Source organism: Grampus griseus (genome assembly GCF_964374135.1).
Source record: "Grampus griseus genome assembly, chromosome: 6".
Taxonomy (NCBI): domain Eukaryota; kingdom Metazoa; phylum Chordata; class Mammalia; order Artiodactyla; family Delphinidae; genus Grampus; species Grampus griseus.
The window spans coordinates 58,267,696-58,295,138 of record NC_139000.1 but is presented as its reverse complement, the minus strand read 5'-3'; the positions used below and the strand labels follow the sequence as shown (position 1 = coordinate 58,295,138).

General features: G+C 36.9%; 1 protein-coding gene across 10 annotated transcripts in view; it reads left to right on the top strand.

Moving 5' to 3' along the window:
* The window catches only part of PTPRD (protein tyrosine phosphatase receptor type D), a gene marked incomplete at its 5' end in the record, with an annotated part of 417,042 nt that overhangs the window by 73,204 nt on the left and 316,395 nt on the right, over positions 1-27,443 (top strand). For all 10 annotated transcript variants that reach the window (XM_082656696.1, XM_082656688.1, XM_082656692.1 and 7 more), the window contains one exon: positions 24,786-24,931. In XM_082656696.1, coding sequence (XP_082512822.1) covers positions 24,786-24,931 — 146 coding nt within the window. The remainder of the gene's footprint in view (positions 1-24,785; positions 24,932-27,443) is intronic.

Genomic DNA, 27,443 nt, shown 5'->3' with positions numbered 1-27,443 from the left:
TAGGTTTGGTTTTTAATTGATGTTCCTGACACAGTGTAGGGCTTAGCAGGATCAAATATAGGGTGTGTGATGTGACTGCTGAAGAAGGAACAAGGCCAGCTCAGTTTGTGGTCTCAGAGGTGGTATCATGGTAGTCAGCCAGGGTCAAAACCAGAAGTTCCCTGAGAGGCTAGAAGCCAGGAGCAGGGAGAATGCCAGAGAGAGAGCTGAAAGTGGGAGCTAAGGATCAGTAGCCAAGAAAGCAGACATGTAACAGAAGACAGGAATGTGGGAAACAGCCTTGTATGGAGTCCAGCTAATTTAGGTGGAGATTTTCTTTTTTAAAGCATCTGACCCAGCCATTTGCCACCAGTGGGCTTCACCCTCAAAAACACTGCTATGTACTGAGCCACAGATTCTCAAAAGTAGGAAAATAAAACAAAAGAACACATACAAACCTTTTGATATTTGTAGCAGTAAAAATAAACCCCCTTTAGACATATGGTTTTAATAGCTTAGGTTATTGATTCTTCTTTAGCATTCTCTTCTTCATTTTCTTGGCTGGCCACTCCGCTCAGCACAGTTAGACACCACAACTTGAAATCAGGATACGAAGAGGGTATGGATCTCTGGGGACACAGAAGTGAAGAGCTGTCATTAAATATGTGATAGAAAATAGAAAAGTGGACATAGACCTTATATAGGGCAAGTTCAAAATGATGACCTTAAACTGTGAAGATACGTGTGAAGTTCGTTTTGGTACTCCTTGTCTGAAAAAAGAACACGTTTCTGTTACATTCTAGAAAGATTCCAATCAAGTTTTGCCAATCTTTGGAGAAACTGAGACAGCTATGTTGGCTTTTTCAGAATATTATTTCTGAGAAACATATTCTCCACACATTAGGAAATGATGACTGGGTTGGACATGTACCTGAGGACACAGGATGTCTCCACCAATTTCGATGATATTATTTAGATCATTTTTGTTCTTGTACTACGTAGAGTGTTATAAATTTCCTCCTCACTGATCTCTTGCTAAATTTGTTCTCCTTCGGGGACTTCCTCCTTTAACCCCATCATCGGAATACTCTTCCTAAAGCTCAAATATGATAATTGAAGAGGAATAATTTTAATAATCCCAAAGAAGATCGATATTAATTATGACATATAATAACTTAGGTAGAAAATTTTAAAGTTTTAAGTCTTCTTTTGTTCTTAGACAAATCCCCTTAAAATGAAATGGCTGTGAGTAACCTCATATTTGCTTCATGGAGTTCCCTTCTTTCACTGCTTGTCCCAACCAGTTATTCCCTGGAGTCTTTTTTGGTCCAAGATCCCATGTATAGGAATCTGGGAAGTGTAAAATTTAGGTAACTTTTTTCTTCAGAACATTGTGTACAATAAGTTGGACGTGGTAGAAATCTTGAGAAACATAACCCTGGATACAGAGTATTAGAAACCTTTCCTCTCGACTGGTTTTTATTTAGTATTATTATTTTAAAATGCTGCTTGTCATGGTGATAGCAAAAGAGTGAAATTTGGAAGAGTCCTGATGGGATATTGTAGGATCTTGGCTCATAAAATATATGTGCAAGTTTTCCTGTCTTGAGTCAGTTTTGAGTTGGAACATTTCATGACTTCTCTGGAATGGTAGCCACCATCTGGCCAGCATAATCTTTCAAGATACTTGCAGCCAAAATGTCTCAGCATTTTCTGAAAGAAATTCATGTTTCAAACCAGTCCATAACCTTCAACCGGCCATGGCTCCCAAAAATGGGGAGATAAGTCCTGTTCCTCCCTGTTCAGAAACATCTGCTTCAAAGGATGGCACGGTTTCCTTCATCTCTGCCTTCCTTTGACCTCCCTCTGTCTCCTCTTTTGAGAGCTTTTCTGCTTGCAGCAGCTCTAAATCCATACAGCCGACCAGGGACTGGCTTTTTGGTAACTTATATCTTAAAGTATTGAGAAAGAATATCCGATAGACTACTTTGAATATTTCCTGGACCAAAAGGCCATTACTTGGAAACGACTGGATCATGTAGTACCTAATTGCATCCGTTACAGACTTTGTGGGCAGGTGCACAATGAGAGCAGATCTCTCAGCCTTTCTTCTCAGCCCATCTTCCATTATCCCTTCATACGTGTATTTCCATCTCACGCTTCAACCACTCAGGTTAACTTTGCCATTCTCCTTAAAAGTCATGTACTTTGATTTCTCATTGCCTTGGCTCAGGTTGAAATTGCCCTTGCATCTTCCTTCTTCATTTTCTCCTCTTTAAATCCATTTTAACTTATAAATTTGACCTCATGTAAGAATTTAGCTTTCAACAAATAAATGGACAAAATATATATAAAGTAGAGGGGATGGCATGAGTAAAAGCATGAAGGCTTGAAACTGAATATTTCTTTCTTTGGACTTTGTCAGGCATTAACACGTATTTCTAGAATAATTATTGATTTTCTTATTTGTCACAGTTAATTAGTTTTGAAAGTAAGGAGACTATAATATGATATTTTTTGCTTGTGAGGTTTTTGTTTAAAGAGATCCCATTTTAGTTGAAGAAAACATCTTTTCTTTTTTAAAAAATTATCAGTTATTTCTTCAGAGAAGCGGGTCACTGATAGTCCTCAGCTGGGCAGCATTTCTCAAGTGGGTATTTATGGAATAGTGGATGTTAGTAAAGTGAAATTTGATTGATTTGTGTTGATGAAACAGTCTTCATGGAAGGAGAGTAAAGTTGGAGCTTACCATCTGTAAGCCACTTATAAAGGTACAATGAAAACTCAGTTGTGTGTGCCAGTGAGAACCTTGCATGGTTTCACGTGGCTCAGTCTCGCTGAGCTGGCAGACCTACTACTGGTATTTATTAAAGCGCCTTTGTTTTTCAGGAGGCAGTTGAGAGACTCTAAACCTGGGCATTCCTCTCTTCTTTTTATAGGAATCATCTTCCCTTCTTCACTGGATTTAAATGGGTTAAAAAAAAATGTACCCTTTGCATTATTGGTTAAGAAAAGACAGTCTTGGAGACTGAACAGACTCAACATATTATTTTATAGAATGCACTCCTCTGCTAGAATCACTGAGTATTTCAAGTTTAATTTACTTTGCCATTAGGTCAGTAAAGTCACAGTATCAAAGGTCTCCTTCCTGAAGTTTATCTTTCTACATAGAGTCAGTACAATCTGTTGTACAGTGGTAAGGTAAACTTAGTTTTTGAATGAAAGCTAATTGTGACAGTAACCATCTGGTTGTTTCAAAGGATAAGCTAGGAATTAATGTGATGGGGCATTCATTTATAGTCTCAGCTTCTTCACACTTTGTAGGAATGCAGTGAAGGTTGAATATGCTAAAGTTCGTGAAATCCTACGTTATGTTCATGGGACATGGTAGTTTATTAGTAAATGTGAACTCTGTTTTCTTGTTTCCCTCCTTCCTTTTATTTTTTGTGATACATTATTACAAGGTTAATGTACATATTGGCCTAGTAATTTTGATAACTCTTTGGTGGAGGCCTTTTTTATGGTGACTCCAAAGACATTCTCAAAATATCTCCAGAACTGAATGCAAATTACAGGGACTGACTATGATTAAAACAGTAAAACTCAAAAGTATGAAAATAATCTGAAAGAAGGAAAATCCTACCTCTCTCAAATGATTTTAAGTCACCAAAACCGTGAGACTCAAGGTTTAAAAATAGTTTGAGGGCTTCCCTGGTGGCGCAGTGGTTGGGAGTCCGCCTGCCGATGCAGGGGACGCAGGTTCGTGCCCCGGTCCGGGAGGATCCCACATGCCGAGGAGCGGCTGGGCCCGTGAGCCATGGCCGCTGAGCCTGCGCGTCCGGAGCCTGTGCTCCGCAATGGGAGAGGCCACAACAGTGAGAGGCCCGCGTACGCGCAAAAAAAAAAAAAAAAGTTTGAAAGCAAAAAATGTGTTATCTGAAGTATGCCTAGGGCAAAAATAATATTTTAAAAAAATCCTTGGACCAGCTAAATTAAATAAGGGACTATTAGTAAACTAAGAACAGTGGTAAAAACTAGTATGGTGTGGTTATAAGTATAAATGAAAGCTAAGTTAAAATCTACTCAGGATTAAACATGGACCTGGAGTTTTGACAGAAAGCTTCCGAGGTTACAGTCATCTGCATTTGAGAACATCTGGGCAAGTCAGGGTGTCTGATCGTGAACTTCATTGACTTTGAGGTTCACTGTGCTGCAGATTTACAAATGGATATGGTTCCTGGAGCCTGCTAGTGGGTTGAGAGCTGAGCAGAAGGCCACTGGGGCCCAGGGCTCAGGCCCAGAGTCTTTGAGCAACAGGTACACCCTGGTCCGGGTAGAGTTCACTTCTAAGACCCATCCTGGTCTAATAGCTGTAGTAAAATCCCCAGGTATTCTCTGAGAATCACATCAGCAATTGGGTTGACCATGTTTCTTAATCAAGCTTTTGTAAAAGGTGGGTAATAAAAGAATTGTTCTGTCTAGGTTTTTGTCTCTTTTCTTTCACTTGCCTCTTTTGAAATTGCTGAAGCATGAGAATAAATACAAGTCTTCCTAAGGCTGAAGGAGCAAAAGGCCTGCAGAGAAAACAACCAGTTCTTGAATAATTAGAACAGACACTATGTAAAAATCGACAATACAGCTGGATTTGAGAGAGTAATTTGCATTTTAGTTAATTGTCTGGAGATCTGTTACAATTTTATTTATTTATCTTGTCCATTTTGGATATTAGTTACAGTAGCAAGGAAGCGTGGGAACATTCAAAGCTCCTTGAAGGATGTATTCTCCAGTAGTAGCAATAGAGAACACCTCAACCTTTGTAAGTAGGGCTGGGTTTCCATATAGATACAAAAGAGGTGAATTTCTGACTTGGCATTACCTCTCTTCTTCAAATGTGCTCTTATCCAGATGATAAAGAAAACTGCAAAAGTTATTGCAGTGCGGAATTCACATCATTTTGTGGAACTTGGAAGATACATATGAGAGTCTAGGCCACTCAGAGAAAATACTGAAATCATTTTTTGTAATAGACTTGTATTGGCTACTGATATTAATAGAAAAATATCTTTCTTGATAGTTAACTTACTAAGAACTACGCATGGAGGTTCTCGGTACATAGTTTCTGGGAAAAATAGCCTTAATGGGAAAGGTCAGAGCAATTTAATAGGACATAATGTGAGTGCAACGGAGGGAACCACACCAGTTCTCACATAGTACATGTGGGTTTACCAAATATTGGTCATTTATTGCAGCAATAGTTAGAGTTAAAATTTAGATTCTTATATGTATATATGCTTCCACAATAGTAGGCCTAAGAACAACATCAGTCCTTACAGAGATTAAACTCCCATCACCTCTAATACTGTACATATTATTAATGGGTATTCACTTAGGTGGTAATTAGGCAACATGCCAAAGTCCAAACGAAGCTGGAAGAAAATATCAGTACAACCTTTACATTGTCTGCATTAGTCTCTTAATTTAGATATTTGGAAGAGACATAAAGGAACAAAATGTGTCCCCTATACCTTAATTAAACAAACAAACTATTTTTCTGCCAAGAATTTGGTCAAGAGAAAATGAATCCATTATATTTAGAAACTCTGAGAATTGATTTTAAACTATTGTGAAAGGGTATCTAATAGCATAATGAGAAATTATTTGAAGTAGAATCTGTAAATTGATATGACCATAGAAATAAATCAGTTTGCTTGAAATAGATCTTTAATGAGAGACTACTAGGTGCCATTTTTCTAAGCCAGTATGAGATTTCCAGGGGATATAAAATTTAGTAAGAAGCGTGCCCTCCCATTCTGCAGTACATCATTTTGGAGGAGAGTTGAGGTAGGAGCCTATAAGTTGACATCATGCAGCTTATTTTCAGGAGGAAGATCAAGGTGGCTATAGAGTTTGGAGGCCCTAAGCTTCTACAACTTGCTGGACTTGTTTTCAGAAAAATAATTTAAAATTATGAATACATGAGTAAGGTCAACAATTCAAATCATTTAGAATGAGAAGATAATTTATCAATTTAGAAAGCTGACAAATATCATATAAAAATCTAGAAAAATATATAATTTTTTTTAGCTCCCCACCATACCTGTCAAACTAATTTCCTTTTTTTTTTTTCCAGTTGTACTCCTCCATTGCTTCCTTATTTGGCAGTTTTGTAATATCGTTTTTCATACGGAGAATAGAAAAATTGTTCAGTCCTCCCTATAGCAATGTTGATGAAAATTTGTACTTTTAAAATTAATAGTTTGAAAAGTTTTAGTCAGCTTTATGACTTTATTGGTAATATAATTTCCGTGATATTTCAGGGCATTCTAGTTTTTTTGCACAGTGACAAGTCATAATACTCCTTGAATTTATGACATGAATCGACCATTTTGTCACTGGTGTCCTCATAGAAGGAGCTGGATGAGTTGTTAAAATGAGCAGTAGGAATAGACCTAGAAATTGTTTCTATACCCGATGACCAGCAATAGCTGAGCCATGAACCACAATCATATATTCTGATAAATCCAAACTAAGTGTATCCCGGTTTACCTTCCCTAACTGGATCCCCCAAAGTTGCCTAGAGCCTCTCTAACACTGCTGTGCACGAAGCAGGAAGTATGAGTAGTGTTAAAGTGATTGGGGCTGAAACATCTGATTACTGCAAATTTTACAAAGCGTTTGTTCATGCCAGTGTGACATGTGAGGTCTATGCAAGTGAAGGGCCCTGAAGCTTAAGCTCAAAGTAAATTTGCGTCTCGCCATGAGAGAGGTCAGTGATAAAGGAGTTCAGAATCCTTAGAAATCAGAGTTGATTAGGGATCAGAGAAGACCTCACCCAGGAGAAGACATTTGGGATAGCCTTGAAGGAGGAATAGGCTTTCAAGAAGCAGATGTTTTGGTGAAATTATTTCAGAAGAATGGAAATCTTAACAAATACACAAGAAGTTCTAAAATTTTAGTATGCTTAAACATCATCAGTTGGAGATATTAGCAACACAAATTCCCAGCCCTTACTCTGACGTTCCGATTCAAATCTGGACTGAAACATACAATATGTGTCTTTAATAAGCAGCAAAATGTGATTCTGTTGCAGGTGGCTGTGCTCAGTATTTTGAAATAAAATGTAATGAAATTATGATGTTTTTGTCAAAGTCTCTGACACGTTTGTCAGCAGTAAGAATTGTGGTCATGTCAGGCAAATTAGGGACCTAACATATAAGATTATGTTTAATTAATTCTTTCAACAAAGCTTCTGGCCATATATTAAGTAGGCAGTACTAGGGAGCCATTGAAAATTCTTGAGCAGGATCATGGCCTGGTTGCAGCTGTGCTTCCACTGAACAGTACTGTCAGTTAAATGGATTGCATGAGTTTGGGACGACCAGCAGTGAGGAGTGTTTCTAAATAAAGCACATCAAGAGATAAGCAAGTCCTGTCAAAGTTGTGACAATATAAAAGAGGGCAGTGGAAGGGATATTAAAAAAAAGCAAAAAAATAATTTCAAGGAGATAGAAAGTGTCAAGAGGGTTCAGGCTCCAGGGAGTAAAAGAAATGTGAAAATTGTGAAGAAGTTCACATATGTGGCATTTCCAGGGCCATTTGTTAGTGACTGAAATATCTGCTCATTCATCATTGATTGACTTTTTCAAAGCTTTTTAATCCCCTTTATGTTTTGATGTGTATACCTTCATATTCCTATTATTGTTGCTTAAAATTTAAAGTTTAGAAGTTCAGTATCTAAAATGGGTAAAACAAAGCTCACTATTTCTGGAAAATGCTTTTTATAATTTGGGGGTGAGGGGGTCATTCTGCATTTAAAAGCAAATTGTGTTGCTGAGCGCTTTGCTATTTCAACCCTAAATTATAATAAATTCTGGCCCCAAAAGGCACATTTAGCCTTTCTGCCATTAAAGTATGCATTCTACTCATAAATTTTCCCACAGGGACAGGGGAGTAAAGCAGAGATTGTGTTTGTAGATTATTTGGGTGCTTTAGGAAAAAGAGCACATGTGAAATCTCCCTACTTATAAAACCTTCCATGCATTTTTGGATAACCAGAGAATTGAGTACTTCCTCAACTGGACTGTATTTATCACTTGGTGATAAACATATTCTCATCTTTCCTTAATTGTTTTATTTTTTTAAACTATTGATCATTTATTTTTATTCTCATTGCTTGCTTATCATTCATATAATTCCAGTTACCTTTCCAAATTATGCTTAGGGATCTTGAATAAATTCATATTGTTCTATGTGTGAATATGCAAAATTGTTTTGCTTTAAAAAGAAAAAAAAACTTGCTTTAAAAAGAAAAACCCATTAAGTTACTAGGGGTAAAATATCTAACAGGAAAAAAAAAAAAGAGAGAGAGAGAAGAGAGGGAGGACTAATAATATCACATACCAGGATCAACTTGAGAAGCAGACCTGGCAAGTTAATGATCTTGAATAATATACCGTCCTCATGGCTAAAATGCAAGGATGTGTTTAAGTATATAGGAATGGAAACCAATTACCATATTCATGTATTAAGTTTATTTTTTACCAAGAATGATTATTGGTTACTTCAGTAAGGTACTTTTTCTTTATTACAACACTTAGTACTTATGAAGAAGTGAAAATCTTTTAAAATACCCATCAGTGTTTGAATTTGATAGAAGGAATAAAATCTTTGTGTGTGTGTATATATTCTTTCTATCTTTATCTATCTATCTATCTTATCTGTCTTTCTATCTATCTATATACCCTAGCTTATATTCATAGACTTTAGCCAATAATTTCTTTAAGTAGGTACCTAATTCATATATATTTTTCCCCTACATTTTGGCCATAACCAAAATATATTCATATACAAAAGGTATATACTTGAATCCCCTAAAATCACTGGTAATTCAGTAAACTTCATTTGAGGAATAATCCTTGGTTAAAGTTACATATTAGAGGAGTGCTTTACAGGTCATGCCTTTTTTTTTTTTTGTCTTACAGACTAGCAGGGGAGAGCGAAGATGAAAAAAATATAAGTAGTGTGAAATGTGCAGCAATGGAAATATTTCAAAGGAACACACAAGTATAGAGTAGGGAGTAATTGACTCTGTTTGGCAAGGTCTGAGCTAGGGTCATCTAGCCTTCCTGTTTCTCCAAGGACTGTGGGGATTCCTGGGATGCAACATATTTTTTGGGGGGGTATAGTTGATTTCCAATATTGTGTCATTTTCAGGTGTACAATGGAGTGATTCAGAATTTTTGTAGATTATATTCCATTTAAAGTTATTATACAATATTGGCCATAATACCTGTGCTGTACAATATATCCTTGTAGTTTGTTTTATACATAGTAGTTTGTACCTGTTGGTCCTCTACCCGTATCTTGCCCCTCCTGACTTCCCTCTCCCCATGGGAATCTAAAGAAAGAATGATTTGACTCAATATATCAGTTGGAAGAGATCCTGTTCTAAAGGGAAGTAACTATTAGGGAGAGAGTGAAGATGTTGACTGTGTACAGAGCAGGGACGATTGATATAGCAAATTGTTTATGATGGTGAGAGGGAGATTAGAAAAACAAGTGAAGCAATTGGTCTGGAAGAGGATAAACTGAAGGGAAAAATTGTCTCTGTGTTAGAAATTCTTGTACAGTGGATAGGATGTGGCTGCCATCAAGTTCACACTGGCTGGCATTATTTTCTCTCTTGAAGTAGGAGGCAAGAGCATCAATCTCTTGGAGGGGAGAGGCCAGTACAGGGCAGACTTCTGGAGAGTGGTGAAGGGTGGGCAGATAATTGAGAGGCGGCATAGGGTCCCACTGAGGCTGTAGATCATGAATTTGCTATGGCTCTAGCCCTTACAGTGCTGTGATTTTCTCAGGCAAGGCTCAGCCATTTAGCATGGGAAGGAAGAAAGGCATCCTACAGAAGTGAATGGGATCCTTAAGGCAGATGCAGCATGTGGGAATGTATGAAAGTTCATGGCACTGGTAGAAGCAGTTGGACTGCTAAAACCTTTGGCTGATTAGTAAAGGGGTGCGTAGCCTTCATATGGACTCTTTAAAAAGTAATGTCTGTATTCCCAAATGCTTTCCATTTTTAGTTCAGTCTCTGTAAGTGTTGGGACTGCTTTGCTTTGCAGATTTTAAACACTGGTTTTATCTTTCTCTATAGTTTATTTTGCCTTAAAAAGACACTCTGACAACCCCAAAGGCCATTTATTTAATGAATTAGAGTAACTGATACATATTTGATTATTAATTGCAGCCCATCCCTTTAGACTCCTCTTTCGTTTTGTTTTTTCCCTCCCAGCTTTGAAAGGAGATCTACTTTCATGGCATTTTTAGATCCACCTCAAAAAGCAGGTGGAACTCTCACTAGGTTACCAAAGACTTCAGACAGTAAAATTTGACAAAGGTGCTGCAGAGAACTTTAAAGCAACCTTTCCTTTGATGAAATTAGTGACTCTGGCTAGTTATATAATGATTCAGGGAAAGAAGTAGCATGCATCGCTTAACTTTTAGCGTCCCGGAGCCTTTATCTTTTCATTTGGTGTTGGATAAAAGCTTATCCCAGGATAATCTACAGGCCCTTTTTCTAATTCTGGAAAATGAAGTTCATCCAGATTCTCACATGTGGCCTGGCGTTGTATTCACAAATGCTCCTGTTACACAGAATACAAAAGAAGCATTTTCTTCTGTTCCTAATAATCTGGTGTCACTAACAAAAACACTTTTGGGCGTGTGTCTAAAACTTGGAAGTGCTTGGGGTTATACCTTGATAGTTCAGAATGATGCTAAAAGGCCATTGTTATTGCCTTGTTGGAACTGTTAATAATTAAAACAGTATTTTTAACATCTAAAGCTAGGCCCAACCTTTTAGGAGGTCCTAAAACAGTGTCCTTTGATTGTATTCAGCATAAGCTGGTCAGTGCAGCCCTGTTGGATGGAAAGGGAGGCTACTACATGCCTCAGTCTGGCAAGAGGCCTTGGGTATCTGCAAATGTGTTCTAAGGATAGCAGGGGACTGGGTCCATCAGCTGTCAGCCACAGCTTCTGTTTATGCTCTGAACAAAAGCCATGTGCCAAGGCAGTCATTATTGGTTGATTTTCCTTCTAAAATAAGTGTCCTCATAATTTGTCACAAAACCGACTTAAATTGCTATGACGTTGCCTGCAACAGTTAAATTAGGAAAAAAAGAAAACAAGCTGTAGCAAGAAATGTTTCCGTTTATTTCGTCATGCAGTCTATATTGGTAAATAGTGTAATTAAGATCTCGTGTGCAGGTTTTTCATAAAGGTTATTTCTGTGTGGGAAAACCCTTTGTGTTCTTCTTTAACACCCTGAGTCGTAAATTAGAGAATGGGGGAAAAAAGTTAGTTGGCAAATAAAGGTCCTCACTGTCTGTGCTGTTTTGGAATGCCTCCCATCTTCCTGGGGCTCAGATAATGTGTTTCTCTGGAAAAGCATGCATAATCGGCACCAAAATGAGCTGGGACCAGAGGCTGCACTGCCCAGGGATACAAATAAGGGACTTGATATTTGAAAATTAATTCAACTGAAAAGTGTTTGCATAATATTTGAGTAGTGTAACCTTGTGTCTAGATTCAAGTGTTACCTTTTTTTTTTTTTTTTTAACCAGGCGAGGTGAGATGGGTATTTATGTCGATAAATCCTATGCTATTCGGAAAATGGGAACAAAAGGACTTGCCAGAGCATAACAGATTTCAGTGAGGATGGGACAAAAAAGGTCCCTCCCCCTCCTTTTGTTGGCTTTCTAAATTTGTAGTGTGTATGTGTTTCAGTTCACAGGCGGCAAGAATGAGACATTTCCTCCTCAGATTTAACATGCTGTCATGGAAATGCTGATAGGGTTATTTGACGGAGATGTAGCTTAAAAAAAAAAAGAGAGAGCAAGAATTTCATTATTGTATTATACTCTGTCCATCTAGGACTCATTAAAGTTCTTTAAAGGTTTATTTTCATCTACAAACCAAGGAATTGTACCCTATTCTCTCTGTGCCAGGATCCAATTAATGTCAACTTGCGTTTTCTGTGTGGACAGGGCCAGTCCATGGCCCTGGGTGATCATCTATTATTATCATTGCTTGCTGGTACATGACTTCACAGCCCTAGCACAGAACCAGTTGTCATGCTTTCCATCTTTTGTACCCCCAAATAGCTCACTGGGTAGAATTTGAGAATGGGCGAGTGGCAGGCCACTCTTTTTGAGAATGCACAGATCAATCATGGTTAGCAAGATTAAGCTCAGTGAGACATCTTATGGAAGGAACACTTCCCTCATATCCAACTTGCTTGTATGGATATTAATTCTTTCTCTTAACTCTAAAAAATTAATTTTATTTTAGAAAGGATGGATTTAATATGTAAAATAAATGCCACTCTTTTGCTTGCTACATGTGTTCAGTTGGAGGGATATCAGAAAAGAGTGTTTTTATTATCCTACAAATTGTTATTGTTTCTAAAATAGTTACCTAATATTGAATGAGAGTATTTGGAATCCTGGAAATCATCGCCAAATAATTTTTGGCACTGAGTCTACAGAGAAGTGAATTTTTAAAAAAAATCTAATTTAGTGGAAAATTAGTGGAAGGACATAGATTCATATCTAAATTATCCATGCATCCAAAATAATAGTACTTTATTTAAAAGGTATCGAATATCTACAATAAGCTAGGCATTACACAGAATGAAGCTATGACATAGGCCTTTTAAACTTAGAATATCATGATCTCTAGCAGAGTATTGGTTCAAATGTGAATAGTGCTGGGTGTTTTTCAAATATATTTTTAAAATCACAGTTTCAGTCTAAAGCAATTCTGGTATCTAGGCAAGTCAATTTTTTCATTGTTTTGCATTTTTATCTTTTATATTTTTATCCACCATGTATCTACTCACCTATTAACAAATGGTAGTGCCCCTTAAAACACTGAGTTTGAAGGAAATATTTTTAAACAATGAAATGTTCACGTGTTTCATCTTTGAAACACTTAAAAATCATAATGTCATTTATTTGGAAGGTAGTATTAATTATGGACTTTCTTTAGGAAATATCATATTTATTATAAAACTCTCTATATTTACAATTAACATTGCCTTTGTTATAAAAACTCTCGCAGCTCATTTTCCACAATATTCTGTTGTAGACAAAACGCTTTTGTAACACATGAAAACAGTTTATCTGTAGAGATGCTACTTTGTCTGTGAACAAGGATTTCTTATGATACTGCTTCTAAATTTCTCCAGTAGATATGTTTGAACTTCATTTTGCAATCTGTTTTACCACTCACTGAAAGTATGCACATGTGTTTGCACATATACCCTTTCCATGTTATAGCTACTGGGAATATTTCAGCTACTTGCATTTCCCAAACTACCTTGCTAACTTAACAGTATGAAATTGATAGATGAAAAATTGTGGTCACATTTATTCCTAGAAGATGGATCTATCTTACAAGAAATTATCCAGGCTTTTGCCAGTTGTGGTAACACCTAACCTTGGTTAGAAGACGGGAGTTATAGTGGTTCATGTCAGCTCAAAGCTTTTCAGCACTTACAGTGACATCAGTAGATCTCTTTGTGGAACTGGTTTGCTACTGGTCTCTAAAGTGAAGCCAGTACAGTATTTCACTCTAGTTTCCTTAAAAAACAATAAAACAAAATTCACATAGTTGGTATATTGGAAATTTCTTAGAGGGGAGGTAATAGAATCAATATTCTGGAATTTAGTAACATAAAATTTGGAAAGAATTCAATGAAAAAATGCCAAAGATGACATTGTTTTGTCATTTTTTCCCCTTTCTTTGCCACTTAAATTATGTCTGTTTTCATGTTCTTTTTTCAAATAATCCAATTACCTTTCTCCTGTGTGATCCAATTTGCAGGTACACGATAAGCAGCAGGTTAGAAGGAGGAATAAATGATTACTTTTAATGATGATCAACACATCTGATGTGATAAATTATGGTTAATGAGTAAATTAGCAGTGAATGATGTAAATGAATCTGCTTTGAAAACTAACTACAGAAGGATGCTAAAGGGTCGGTGGAGTTTCTTTTTTGTCAAATACGGTATTTGTGTTAAATAGCCTTGTGAGTACATTACCATTTAGAGGAAATGTGGAAAAAGGCAATAAATATTGTGTCATTTGCCTACATCTTTATGAATGAGCCAGAGAGATTTCATGACTTTTCATCTGTTTCGGTGTAAGGGCCTTTATCACTCTATTGAATGAAAATGGATGCCTGGTCAAAATGCCTGGTATTTTGAATGCATAAGTAGGTAGTACGTGAACCCAGAGGCTTCAAGTGGAAAATGTTAAGTGAATATATAAATAGTGCTGCTGATAACATGTTTTCATTAAGGATGCATGAGTCTGGCATAAGGAATGGTAAGAATGGCTTCGCTGATTCTATCTTAAGAGTGATTCTGGACCACTGGCACGCCTTTCTAAAATTTGTGTTGCTAAGCCAGTGGTTACAGTGAGTGTCTTACACGAAAACAGATGGTCGGTCTTACTAAGCATGTCGACAGTTCAGAGAAACTTTATGGCCCAGACACAGCGAATATAGAGGATTGTTTGTTTTGGTCATAATATCCCATGGCTGTATGTTAAATAAAAAATTACGGTAGTGGGCTTCCCTGGTGGCGCAGTGGTTGAGAGTCCGCCTGCCGATGCAGGGGACGCGGGTTCGTGCCCCGGTTCGGGAAGATCCCACATGCCGCAGAGCGGCTGGGCCCGTGAGCCATGGCCGCTGAGCCTGCGCGTCCGGAGCCTGTGCTCCACAACGGGAGAGGCCACAACAGTGAGAGGCCCACGTACCGCAAAAAAAAAAAAAAAAAAAAAAAAGTTACGGTAGTGAGACTGCACAATTTTTACGGCTGTAAAATAAGTGTTTATAACCCGGGTATTAATATATTTTGAAATAGGACAAACAAGAAATTTATTTTACTACTGTGCACTGACTAATTCATAGGAAACCTCATCTTAATTGTTTTTTGAAAAACAATTTGGAAGACTAAGACGGATGTGAATGTCTTGACTTTTTTAAATCGAAAATTATTTTCTATAGCATTTAAGTACTACTTTCAGTAGTTTCATGTTGATAGATAGTTTTTCTTCTTCCTTCTCCTCTTTCTTCATTGGTCTTTAAGTATTCACCACTAAGTATTCCTCTTACATTCTTTCATCCGAAGGGGAAATGGAAAAAGCAGGATTTGAGGAGTATCTGAAGAGGATTCATTTTTGAGGTGTAAATTTTCTAGTTTTTTCCTCTATACTGATCACCCTCTGACCTCTACCTTCTATCCCTCTGTTTAACTAAAAAGGATAAAAAATTTGCCAGTGATTAAGTGCTAATTTTCAGCTTTGGCAGTGGTCTAGGTAATTGGACACTCATATTTATTCCTCCTATGACTATATGAGTTTTCTAGCATAATGTGTTAAAGTGTATAAAAAGCCTTAGAAATGTATAGTTTTTTAATTCTTTAATTTTACATATAGGAATGCATCATACATGTTAGTTTGACATGTAAGAATGAATCACAGGGCTTCCCTGGTGGTGCAGTTGTTGAGAGTCCGCCTGCCGATGCAGGGGACACGGGTTCGTGCCCCGGTCCGGGAAGATCCCACATGCCGCGGAGCGGCTGGGCCCGTGAGCCATGGCCGCTGAGCCTGTGCGTCCGGAGCCTGTGTCCCGCAACGGGAGAGGCCACAACAGTGAGAGGCCCGCGTAATGCAAAAAAAAAAAAAAAAAAAAAGAAAGAATGAATCACATATAGGAATGACGTATATGTGTAGGGATATAAATACAAGAATAATCACTAAAGCACTTTTATAACACTAAAAAAATTGGAAACAGCCTAAATGTTTAACAGTAAATTAAAATATATCTATATGCTTTATAATATAAAAGCCTTTTCCATTTAAATATTTATTGACAGAAAATATATTCACAATATATTTTAAGTGAAGTGCAGGCTATAAAATAATCATACAGTATAATCTCCTTTTTTGTAGACAGTATATGTTAAGCGGACATAGAAAAATTCTTAAAAGCCATTCATCAAAACGATAACCATTAGAATGTTTTAAAATGCCTTCCTTTAATTTATTTATGTTTTCTAATTTACTTATAATAAAAATGTACAGTCAGAACAATAAAGTCAGTTTATTTAAAAAAAACTAAAAGTGGCAGAAAATAGGAGAGCTCTGTGGTAACAATGAGGTACAATGATATTCATAAAAGAGGTGAGATCCGTTGTATTACATTATACTTCATCTGAATTGAGTCCTACAGTAGGACGCATGAATCTGTGATTTGGATATGCTGTATTTTGCCAACTTTTGACCTGGTATGGATCCATTAGTCTCCCACCATGTCACATCAGTATTTTGCCATGTCAATGTATATTACTTGAAGTTTGTTTCTTCAGCTAATTTATCAAGCTCTAAGCAAATATAATTCAAGTGGAGGCACAGTTATCATGTTTACAACAATATTATGCATTGTAAGTACTGAAAAGTGTATAGTCAAAGATTAGAGGGTATAGTACCTTGGAGAGCCTTTTATCACGTTTAAGTATGTATTGAACACTTACTATGTGCCTGGTGGGATTAGGAGTTACGAGATTTCAGAGATGACCAGGTCACAGATGCTTTTCTCAGGGTTCAGTTAATGAGCAGAGAGAGAAATACATATGTATAAAATATCTGTAATGAATGATAGACTGCTTTAACTCATAGGAGAGATACAAAAAGTATGATAAGAGAGTTAAAAGAATAGTGGATCTTATCCAGATGGGAGGATCAAAGAAAACTTCAGATATTTAATTTGGGATTGAAAAATAGGTAAATTCTATAAATTTTAAAATGTGGGAGAAGGCATTTTATATAAGGGAACAGCTTATACCAAGGCATTGACGCAGGGAATTATAGATTCCTGATGGGCGATAGTAGAAACATATTTGGGAAAGTAGGTCCACAGCAGCTCTGAAAGGTCTTAAAACGCAAATGGGATTTCTGGTTTATTTGGCAGCAGTTAGCTATTAAAGCTTGTTTGTTTGTTTATTTATTTATTTTGAGTGGAAAAGAGCTTTAATCATAGATGCGTTTAACAAAACCTGAAAGAATAAGAATGAAAAGGAAAAGAAGGGTCGGATCAGCAGTAATTTGTAATATCGATTGTAGCAATAAAAACTTGAAGTTAGGGTGACTGGAAGGGAAAGCACAGATATCATGATATTATTCAGTGATTCTCAATCCTGGCTGATCATTGGCATCTTCTGAAATTAATCACCCAGCCTCACCCACTGACTTTCAATTTTAATTGGTCTGGGGAGGGGTCTGAGCACCTATAGCTTTTTACTTTTTTAAGGTTCCCAAGTGATTCTAATGTCCAGCTTAAAGGGAGAATCATGGTCATTGTGAATAGACATTAAAAAACAAAGGGGAGTGGGACATATTAGAAGCAGAATCTATAGGACGCAATAACTGAATGATAGTGAGGCAAAGGCCAGGAAGACAAAGAAGAGGCTGAAACAGCAGGGCTGAGTGTTAGGGAGAGTGGGAGTGCCACAAACACACATGGAAACTTAGGAAGAGAAGTAGGATTGGGAAGGCAGATGGCATGGTGTGTTTTCAGCATAATGATTTTGAGATGTTACTAGGTAGTCTTTCAAACATTAGAAATAAGGACCTGGCATTGAGGAGAAGTTCAAGTGGGAGATACCGTTTCATTAAGTCAAGTCTCTTCCTGTCCTCTTTTCTTCCTTTCCTTTCTCCTTCTCCCCTTCCTTTCTGTTAGTATACATATCAGTTGTTAGTCACCTTCAATATTGATAGTCATACAGAGGCATAGACATCTATTTATCCAATGGGAGAATGCTGTCGTAATCATTTTAGCAGCCGAGAATTGGGAGTTGAAGCCTTAATAAAATTAATGATCTACAAATAACTCAATTTTGTTTCTGTCATACAGAGTGAAGTAAGTCAGAAAGAGAAAAACAAATACCGTATGCTAACACATATATATGGAATCTAAAAAAAAAAAAACGTTCTGAAGAATCTAGGGGCAGGACAGGAATAAAGATGCAGACGTACAGAATAGACTTGAGGACACGGGGAGTAGGAAGGGTAAGCTGGGACGAAGTGAGAGAGTGGCATGGACATGAATACACTACCAAACGTAAAATAGATAGCTAGTGGGAAGCAGCCACATAGCACAGGGAGATCAGCTCAGTGCTTTGTGACCACCTAGAGGGGTGGGATAGGGAGGGTGGGAGGAAGACGCAAGAGAGAGGAGATATGGGGATATATGTATACAAATACTTGATTCACTTTGTTATACAGCAGAAACTAACACACCATTGTAAAGCAATTATACTCCAATAAAGATGTTAAAAAAAAATAATGGTCTAGACAGGCATAGAGTATGTTGTCAAAATGCCTTGAAAAGGAAGAGAGGAAATTGATGTCAAGAACTTTCTTGTCTTTTGCCATCATGAACAAATTGAACTTATATGTAGAAAAATACAAAAGTATTCTACCATACTACACTTGGAACTTACGTGATTTATTTTTGAATTTTGTGGCTTTGATTTTTGTCTCTTGCCCAGGCATCGCACTTTATGTATCCCTGATTTCAGTCGGCTCCTGGAAGTTAGGAAAATAACTTCCATGTGCATTCTGGGTGAACTTTCTCACTTATCTAGTGAAAAATAATTGCAGTAATACAGCACAAAGTACTTACCAAACCCATGAGAAAACAGCCAGTATACTTTTTATGGTTAAGTAAAACAGATTTGATTTGAAAATATACTATAAATTGAGTTATACCATATTGTCTGTGCGGCATCTTTGTAACTTTCCATCTTCTAATTTGGCACAGTAAAAATATCAGGACTTCACAATTAGATCAAAAGTCCATGATTCACGCTAAACCTCAGTGAGCCTTCCTTCCTTTCTTTTTCCCGTTTTCTCCCTGACTCTTTCTTCCCTTCTAAATTTATGTAGTACTATAAAGCTTTCTAAAATTCTATAAAATAGGAGTAATGGTATACTCTTACAGGACTATGGAAAACACTGCATATAAGATATATAAAACATTTAGTCCAGTACATGGAATTCACTGAAGAGTAGTTATTTCTTTATCCCATTTTGAAGTATAATGCTCCTGAAATCAGATTTTAAGGTTAAAAGATTGTGGAGTTGTATTAAAAAGAAAATATGATAGATGGCTCAAAAATACTCTGACTTTGAAGGTCCATCCTGGCCATGGATGTCAGAGGTGACCCTGTTCAGATTCCATGTGATAGGATAGATGTCCCCACAGGCCCGGGTTTATGTAGAACATCTGCCATGGAAACCAGTCCAGCCTGGTGTCTTGTGCCAGGATCCTGGCCCTCCGTACAGTTAAACATCAACTCTGGGACCTCCCCCTTCTTCCCTTGTCATGAGCCTGTACAGTTGTACTGCTATCTTGGGCACAGTTTGCTACCTACCCCAATGAATCAGAACAGAAAATCCATCATCTACACAAACTTTGGCCATTTTCTGTGTTTGGGGCAGTGGCAGTAGAGTGTGTTGTGACTGGACGGGAATGTAAACCCTGTGACAATGGCTCTTGTCCCCCTAAACCTTCAGACCTGGCCATGGCCCTTAGCATCACCCCGGCTTCACCTCCTATGCTTTGCATTTCTCACCGACCTCCAGACCCCTGTTCCTGAGCTTCCCTTCAGAGCCCTCCCCCTGATTCTTGCAGAAAAAGAAAGAACAGAGATGAGGTCACCTGACAGTCTCATAAATTCTACAGATACCTTTTAGGGAGGAAGTAGATTCCTAAAGACAGGACTACCTATATATTTTTACTGAACATTTCCTCATCCTCTCCCTCAGTATCGTTTAATAACATTATTAACCTGCCCCTTTCAAGATTTTAAGTACATTATTGTGACAAATATCCCTTTAAAATCAAAACTCTCTGTTTAAGGAAATGTTAATCAGCTGAAAGAAACAAAGCCAAGTATTTACATGCTGTTAGTTTTGTTCCCAGTGCCACATATTTCCTTGATGTCTGCAGAAGTGGCTTATTCATTAGAATTAAATTAGGCAAACGGCACCATCATTTCATCTCTTCACTTTTGTAGCATGTGGTCCTTTCCAGGGACCTGTTTTAAGTGATTCTCAGTTGGCCGGTCAAGTTCCCACAAACCTGAGTCGTCTTCTTAACCTTTAAGAATTTCTCGTAAATCCCTTTCTTCCATGGATGCTACTAGTGGACGTCAGTGTTCTCCTCACTTTATGTCTAGTTCTACTTAATGTAGTGTACTAAAGGAAGGTTTTGTCTTTGAGCAGTTTGTGAAGGATGGTCAAAGGCAATTTGCTGGTCTTGGTACGTTCTGTTCCCTGAATTTAATCACCTTATGTGCTCTTTGGGCTTATCATCTTGTCTTCAGAAAGCCTAGCAACTTGAGACCTGATATGGCATCAAAATATTACAGTCATTGCATTAAAGGTACCGTGCATTGCTCATACTCGTAAGAAGCAATCTAACCTCTTAGAAGGAAAAATCAATCAGCAGCCTGTGGCTCCTCTCAAGCTGTGTAGGAAATAATAATCTGCTTGGTTCCTGGAGCTCCTGTCTGCTCTGTGAATGCATCCCGAGAATGCAGTCTTTGAACAGCACGTGAGCACGGCAGACACGTTCTAGAATATCCAGCATGCCTCTTTTCTGACTCATATGCATGTTTAGCTTCTCTATTTTCCATTTAGAAAATAGACTTTCTGGGTCTAACAGTAATCTGACCTCTGCCTGGCATTAGTTTAATAAAAGGTCATACTCCTTACCTGTCAAAACCAGCTTGAACAGAAATGCATTTTGCAGAGCACAATGTTGGCAGCTCTAGGTGGATAGCAATGGCAGTTAGCTACAATAATGGAAGGGTACTTATCTGAATATTGGTGACTGTAAAGTTTTAATGTCTTTTTCTCCGTCTTTATATTCCCGATAGTTCTTTATTTTCTTAAACCAAGCGTAATATTTATGGTTGTATCTCATGGGATAATCATGGGGACTTTGATTATTAAGACCCGAGGCTGTCCTATTGTGTGACTGTGTAGTGGAAGTCTTTGTTTTATTCTTTTACGTGGGTTCTCTTCTCTTTCTTCCCATCTTCAGAGCATGACTTAAATATGGACATACCCTTGACAAAAGAAGGCAGAAGACTCATTTAGTTTCTTCTATTAAACTGAGATACAGACAAGGGGGAGTGGGTGCTGTGTGTTGTTAGACCCCTCTAGGAATGAAGATTCTTACTTGCTCCTCGCGTTTGCTGGAGTTATGTTTAGTCTTCTTTCTTTCTCATCTGTTTCCTTTGGCCATCTGCCTAGCATTGACAGCATCACAGTTAGCATCTGACTAGCCAAGATGATTATTTATGCAACAAACATGCTCACTGAAAGGATTTTACTATATTATCTAGAGTGTTAACCTTGCATCATAGAGTAATGGCACTTATCCCTTCCATGGTTTGGACTTGGTTGACAAATGTAGAAAAATTGACATCATATCCCATAAGAAAGTCATGACTTTCTTGTCTGTGAAGGCTATTTTTTTTAACATATATTTAGAAAAAAATTTAAAAATTAAAAAAAACTGTGTGCAAATAATTGATATGCCTTTAAACAATGTAATGTGATCAATTTCATTTTTTGTGTTTGTTTTTAAAGAATAAATTTAAGGACCCTTTTCGGGCTGCTTTTTTGAAGAATACTGAGTCACTACAGTGGGGTGTAGTGGGATTTAGAAAAACAGTCCCAGATCTGAAACAAATCCTAACTGGTTATTTCAATAAATTTTCCACAGTTCATTAGGTTAATTCTATTACTTGACTTCATCTTCAGAAATAAAATCCTTACAGGACTCTACTCAGTACTCTGTAATGACCTGTATGGGAAAAGAATGGAAAAAGAGTGGATATACATATATGTATAACTGATTCACTCTGCTGTACACCTGAAACTAACATGACATTGCAAATCAACTATACTCCTATAAAAATTTTTGAAAAGTAAAATTATCAATTAAGTTTAAAAAAATGAAAAGATCCTTGCAGTAGCATCCAGTGGTTATATCTTTAAACTTGTCAGTGTTTGCATGAGAACTGTAAGGTATGACCAGAAAATGAAGATAAAAGAAAAACACAACTGAACATTGGAATGATAGTTGCATCCCTTTTTGAGAACATGGGAACTTGCCTCCTATGCTTTCCACTTAGAAATAAGACTTCTAGGTTTTATATTAATTCGACTTCTTACTGTCCCCACTCAGTATTTAGGAAGCACTTTCCCGAGTAACTGTTGCCTATTTGCAGATTGTCAGAATCTCCAAATTTCCTTCATTCTTTAGGATGAGAAATAGGATACTTTCCCTTAAAAAAAAATCCCAGTGCATCAAAAATGGCATCCTACCTTCTTTGTTTATTTAGTTTCTGATTAGTACATAGTCATCTTATGCAACAGCCCTCCTCCCAGTCCATACATTCTTGTGAGAAATTTCAAAACAGAACTTAAATGGGAAGCTGGGTTGTTAAAATTCATTTTCCTTTAGGGTTGACAGTTTTTAAGCTATGGACTTTAAAAAGGAAAGTACCTAAAAATGACAGTGCTGTACCACTTAAAATAGCAATGCAATACATTTTGTTTTTCCAGGGAAACTCCCTAGGAATTTTAATTTCATAATTATAATTTCCATTTAGATGCTGACAAGCGAGTAGTTATTATCAATTTGCATTGTTTGCAACAGCAGAATGAAAACCATAAAAACTTTTAATATCTTTTTTGTTTGTGACAGAAAAGTGACATCAGTATACTGCGTATTTTATTCCTCTCACTGTTAATCAATTTCAGATCATTTTAAACATTGCTCACAGTTCTGGTAATCATCCAGTTTGTATTGCTACTCTGAGATGCTGTTGGATGTGATATCTAGCAGCATTTTTAGAGCCCACTTTCATTCCTAGGGTTTCTGAACAAACAGGTACCTGGGTTTTCACCAGTTCTACTAACGCCAAGTTGAATTTCCTGAGGAAGTAGAGACTCATTTCCCAGCATCAGCATTACAAAGATACCACTCACCTCTCTTCTCCCTTCTTTCCCTCATCGTGGAAGTTAATACCTTAAAACTGGAAGGGATCTCTGCAAAATAATCTATTTCACATTTCATATTTTTACAGTTAAGAGATAGGAAAGTTAGGCACCCCCTCAAGATGTTACACATACAAAATGGTGGAGCTGAGAAGGAAATCTGTCTTCCCTGACTCCAGGAAAATCAAGATGAAGGTCAGGACACACACCGTCAGGCCAGCAGGAGCATCACAGGGGAAACATGAAAACAAGGCGGAGAAAATACTGGTGATGAGCAAACAATGATGAACTTTGCTATTTTCTTCTTACTTAGAATCTAAGGATAGTTTTCAAAATAAACTTTAGCTATGGTTACTAAATCCTTGTTTCAATGACGTATCACTGAAAACTGGCCGGAGGCAAGAGAAACTTTGTAATAGGTGTAAGAAAATAGAAAATAAAATGGGAAAGTAAAATGTTTTTGAGTTAAAAAAATGTCCAACTGTAACTTAATTGTCAAAACTCAAAGAAGCAAGAAAAATGTGAAGAGTAGGAAAAATAATTAAAATACCTTCTCCCAAACCACCATCGTTAATGTTTTAGCATATTTTGTCCTATCCTTTTTGGGGTGCATTTTTCTTTACCTGATATCTCTCATCTGTAATTTTGTGTGATGCTTTCGTGGCTTACCATTGAGTCGTAAGTATTTCTCGTGGCATATAATAAAAACTTTATAATTACAACATTTACTATTTGTATGACGTTCCATCATTATGCCAGTTTATCTCACCATCAATTCCTATAATAATTGATGTTTTGAGTACTTATAATCTTTGTAAATAAAATATATGGTTAATATCTTTGTCCATAAATATTTGTCTACATTTTATATAATTTTCATATAATAGATTTCTAGATCCGGAAATACCAGGTAGATAACAAGCAGGCTTTTAAGAGGGAAGGAGACAGAGGACATTTCAAAAACCTCCAACTGTTAGCCTTTTGTCCTTAGGAATCTTGAAGTCTGCATCTTTCTTTACAGAAATTATTTTTATTGCTGTGACTTTGGAGGCTTCTTGACTCATCTTTTTATGCAGATTGTGGAGTTCAGTTGAAAGTAAGGCAGCACACAATATCTGGGTTAGAGTCACTTTATCATATTATCCTATTTCTATTTCTTGCCAAACCGTCAAACTCAGGGCTGTATTTCTTGTCTCTTTAAAATTTCCTAGAATTTCTCTTAAATGTCACTAATTTTAATAGTGGCACTGCTGCTTTCTGGCAATGTCCTGATAGCGGCATCAAAGCAAAGAGCTAAAATTTTACTCACTTTGATTGATGAGCTCACTTTGTTACAGAGGACAAATTGGATTTTTTTTTTTAATACTGGTAGTAAAAATTAATGTGTGATGTTGCTTTACAAATGTTATTGCATCTCTGCCATAATACGGATTTCAGCAATAAAAGCACTAGCAGATAACTTCACCAGAAAGTTACCTCCCTCCCCTTTTAACTACCCTCAAATGTAAACGGTGCTTTCCTAATTTTATAATCCTTGTATATGTGTATGGATGTATATATTGACTGAAATAGGATTGAGGGCTCTGGAGAGAGCAGTGGCAGTGGGGTAATAGTCTGTGTTTCCACTTTCCATCTAATTGTGATGTTTATTTCTTTTCATTTCAGCACCTCCAAGGTTTACACGAACTCCCGTTGACCAGACAGGGGTCTCTGGTGGAGTTGCCTCTTTCATTTGCCAAGCGACAGGAGACCCAAGACCTAAAATTGTCTGGAACAAAAAAGGAAAGAAAGTCAGCAATCAGAGATTTGAGGTATTAGGTCCATTGTTCTGTTTCTCTGGGGGAAGAATGTAACTGCTGAATTTTTGGTTTGTATGTTACTTGCTTGTTTTTCTCTGATACAAGATGTTGTAATCACTGAGATATACCATTCCTTATGTTGTATGTGATGGAAAACTTCACTCTAGATGGCTTCAGCTTTTTTAAAAGAGGGAATTTGGGGGTTCAGATGACTGACTTTTGTCGTGCTTGTACGAGGGCTCAAACAGTGTTCTTAGCATCCATCTGTAACCTCATCCTCAGACTGCTTCCCCTTAAGATGGCAAGATGCAGTCTCACATCCTCCCACATCCGAGACTAGAGGACGAGTGAGAGCTTTCTGTGCTATTGGCTCTTATTGAGTTTCGTGTTCATCACTGAACCAGTCTGTGTGGACAGCTGGATGGTACAGACTAACTCGTTTATGTTAATCAGAATCTACCTCAGTTACTGGGAATGAGATCAGTTTCATCCAACCCCATGGCTTGGAATGAGGGAGTAGTGTTTTCCCAAAGGGAATTCACTTTCCCAAAGGGAAATTTCGGATAATTCCTATTATCCGAAAGAAGGGGAACGGATACTGGACAGCAGATTTAGTTGTCCACTATACTTCACACCTGTGTTTTACAGGTAGCATGGACTAGAAAGAGAACTTAGCTCCAGTGTGTTAGTGTGAAGAACTGCTCTGAAGGAAACATACCCAACCAGGTTGATAGTTGATAAACCTACTGATGAAGTCGATTTTGTTTATTCAGGAAAACTTAGTGCATTGAAGATGATGATACATAATTCAGATATTATTTTGGGTGTTTTTAAGGAGCCTATGGTTTATAAATTTGCTCCTTCTGGAGGAGAAAAGTAGGTGATAAGCTATTTAGAGAAAAATTGGAAGAAGCACACAATACCATGCCTGTAATTTAAAATATGAAGAGGATAGATTGATTTTTAGAGAGCACTTAGACCTCCAAACTGACCCAAAATGTGAAACTCACCTCCTCTTACCTGAGTTTCTGACTACTTTATAGCCTAATTCACAGTTTGGCAAATTAAAACAATTCCCAGTTAAATGAAACATAGCAACGACAAAATTCAGAGCATTGTGAGTTTATTCATTTTTCACCAGTTCTCAAAGAGCAGGAAATGGACCAAATGCATAAAGAGCATAATTACACTGGTGAAAATTGAAATCTGGCCTGTAGTTTACAAATGGTAAGTTTAAAATTTTGTTTGTTTGAAGATCAGATACCTACAGTGATTTAAACGTAAACAAAAAGAATATCTTAATCTTTGAGAAATATTTCCTACATTGTCATAGGAAATGATGTGTGTGTGACTTTTGGTGCACATATACTTTTTAGTTTAAATGAAATTCACTTTTTTGTCAAAGAAGTTTGACATCATGCTTGCTAGTGATGATGGCTTCTTGACAAACTCTTGTAACAAAGTTTAAATTATAACAGGAAACATTTCAAAGCAGGAGGTCTGCTCAGTACATAATTCCTAATGAGAGTCAAATAAACATCCAGAAAAAATTATTTTAACACAAAACGGCTACATCAAATAGTACTGAGTCTTGGGCTGTGAATCCTTCATATCTGTAACAGTATATTGTATTTTTTGGTTTCACTAGTTTCTAAAGCCCATGAGAGTATGAGTGAGACTGATTTTGTTCCCTCTTCTATCTCCAGTGGCAAATATAGCATCTGGCCTAGAGTAGGTACATAATTAATACTGGGTGTTAAATCGGGTTTGCAAATTGGAGATTACAATATTAGCATCTAATGTGTATATTGTTTGTTGAAGAAAATAGGTCTAAACCTAGGAAGTAGTTCAGAAATGTAAGCATGCAATGACGTAACAATTAATCAAAAGTTAAGAGAGTAGATCCTAAGAGTTCTCATCATAAGTAAAAAAACATTTCTTCTTTTATTGTATCTATATGAGATGATGGATGTTAGCTAAAACCTACTTTGGTCATCATTTCACAATATATGTAAATCAGACCATCGTGCTATACACCTTAAACCTTATATAGTGATGTATGTCAATTATTTCTCAATAAAACTGAAAAAATCAAAATTTAAATTAGTATTAAAGATGTTTAAACCTTTCTCTACATTAAGCTATAGGATGCTCAAATATATATATATATATATATATAATAGCATATTTGACAAAGATTCCAGTAGCTATGAAACTTTATTCTCCCACGATGCATAGTAGATTCATTCTAAAGTGTGTGATATTTTTAATAGAGTTGAAAATAAATTGTGGTGCATTGTGAAATGGGATGTTTTGACTATCTCTGTGAATTTAGAATGCAAATGGGATGTGGAAAGGACTTGAAGTGGCCATATCTTAAAAACATTCAATCTCTTTTTTCCGTATGTTGACACTTATATACAAAATCTGGGATTGATCATCTAGTAAATATATTTATAAAGCATTCTTAATTTATTCACAATTTAAGCACATGGATATATTATTCATAGGGAAATGCAAAAAA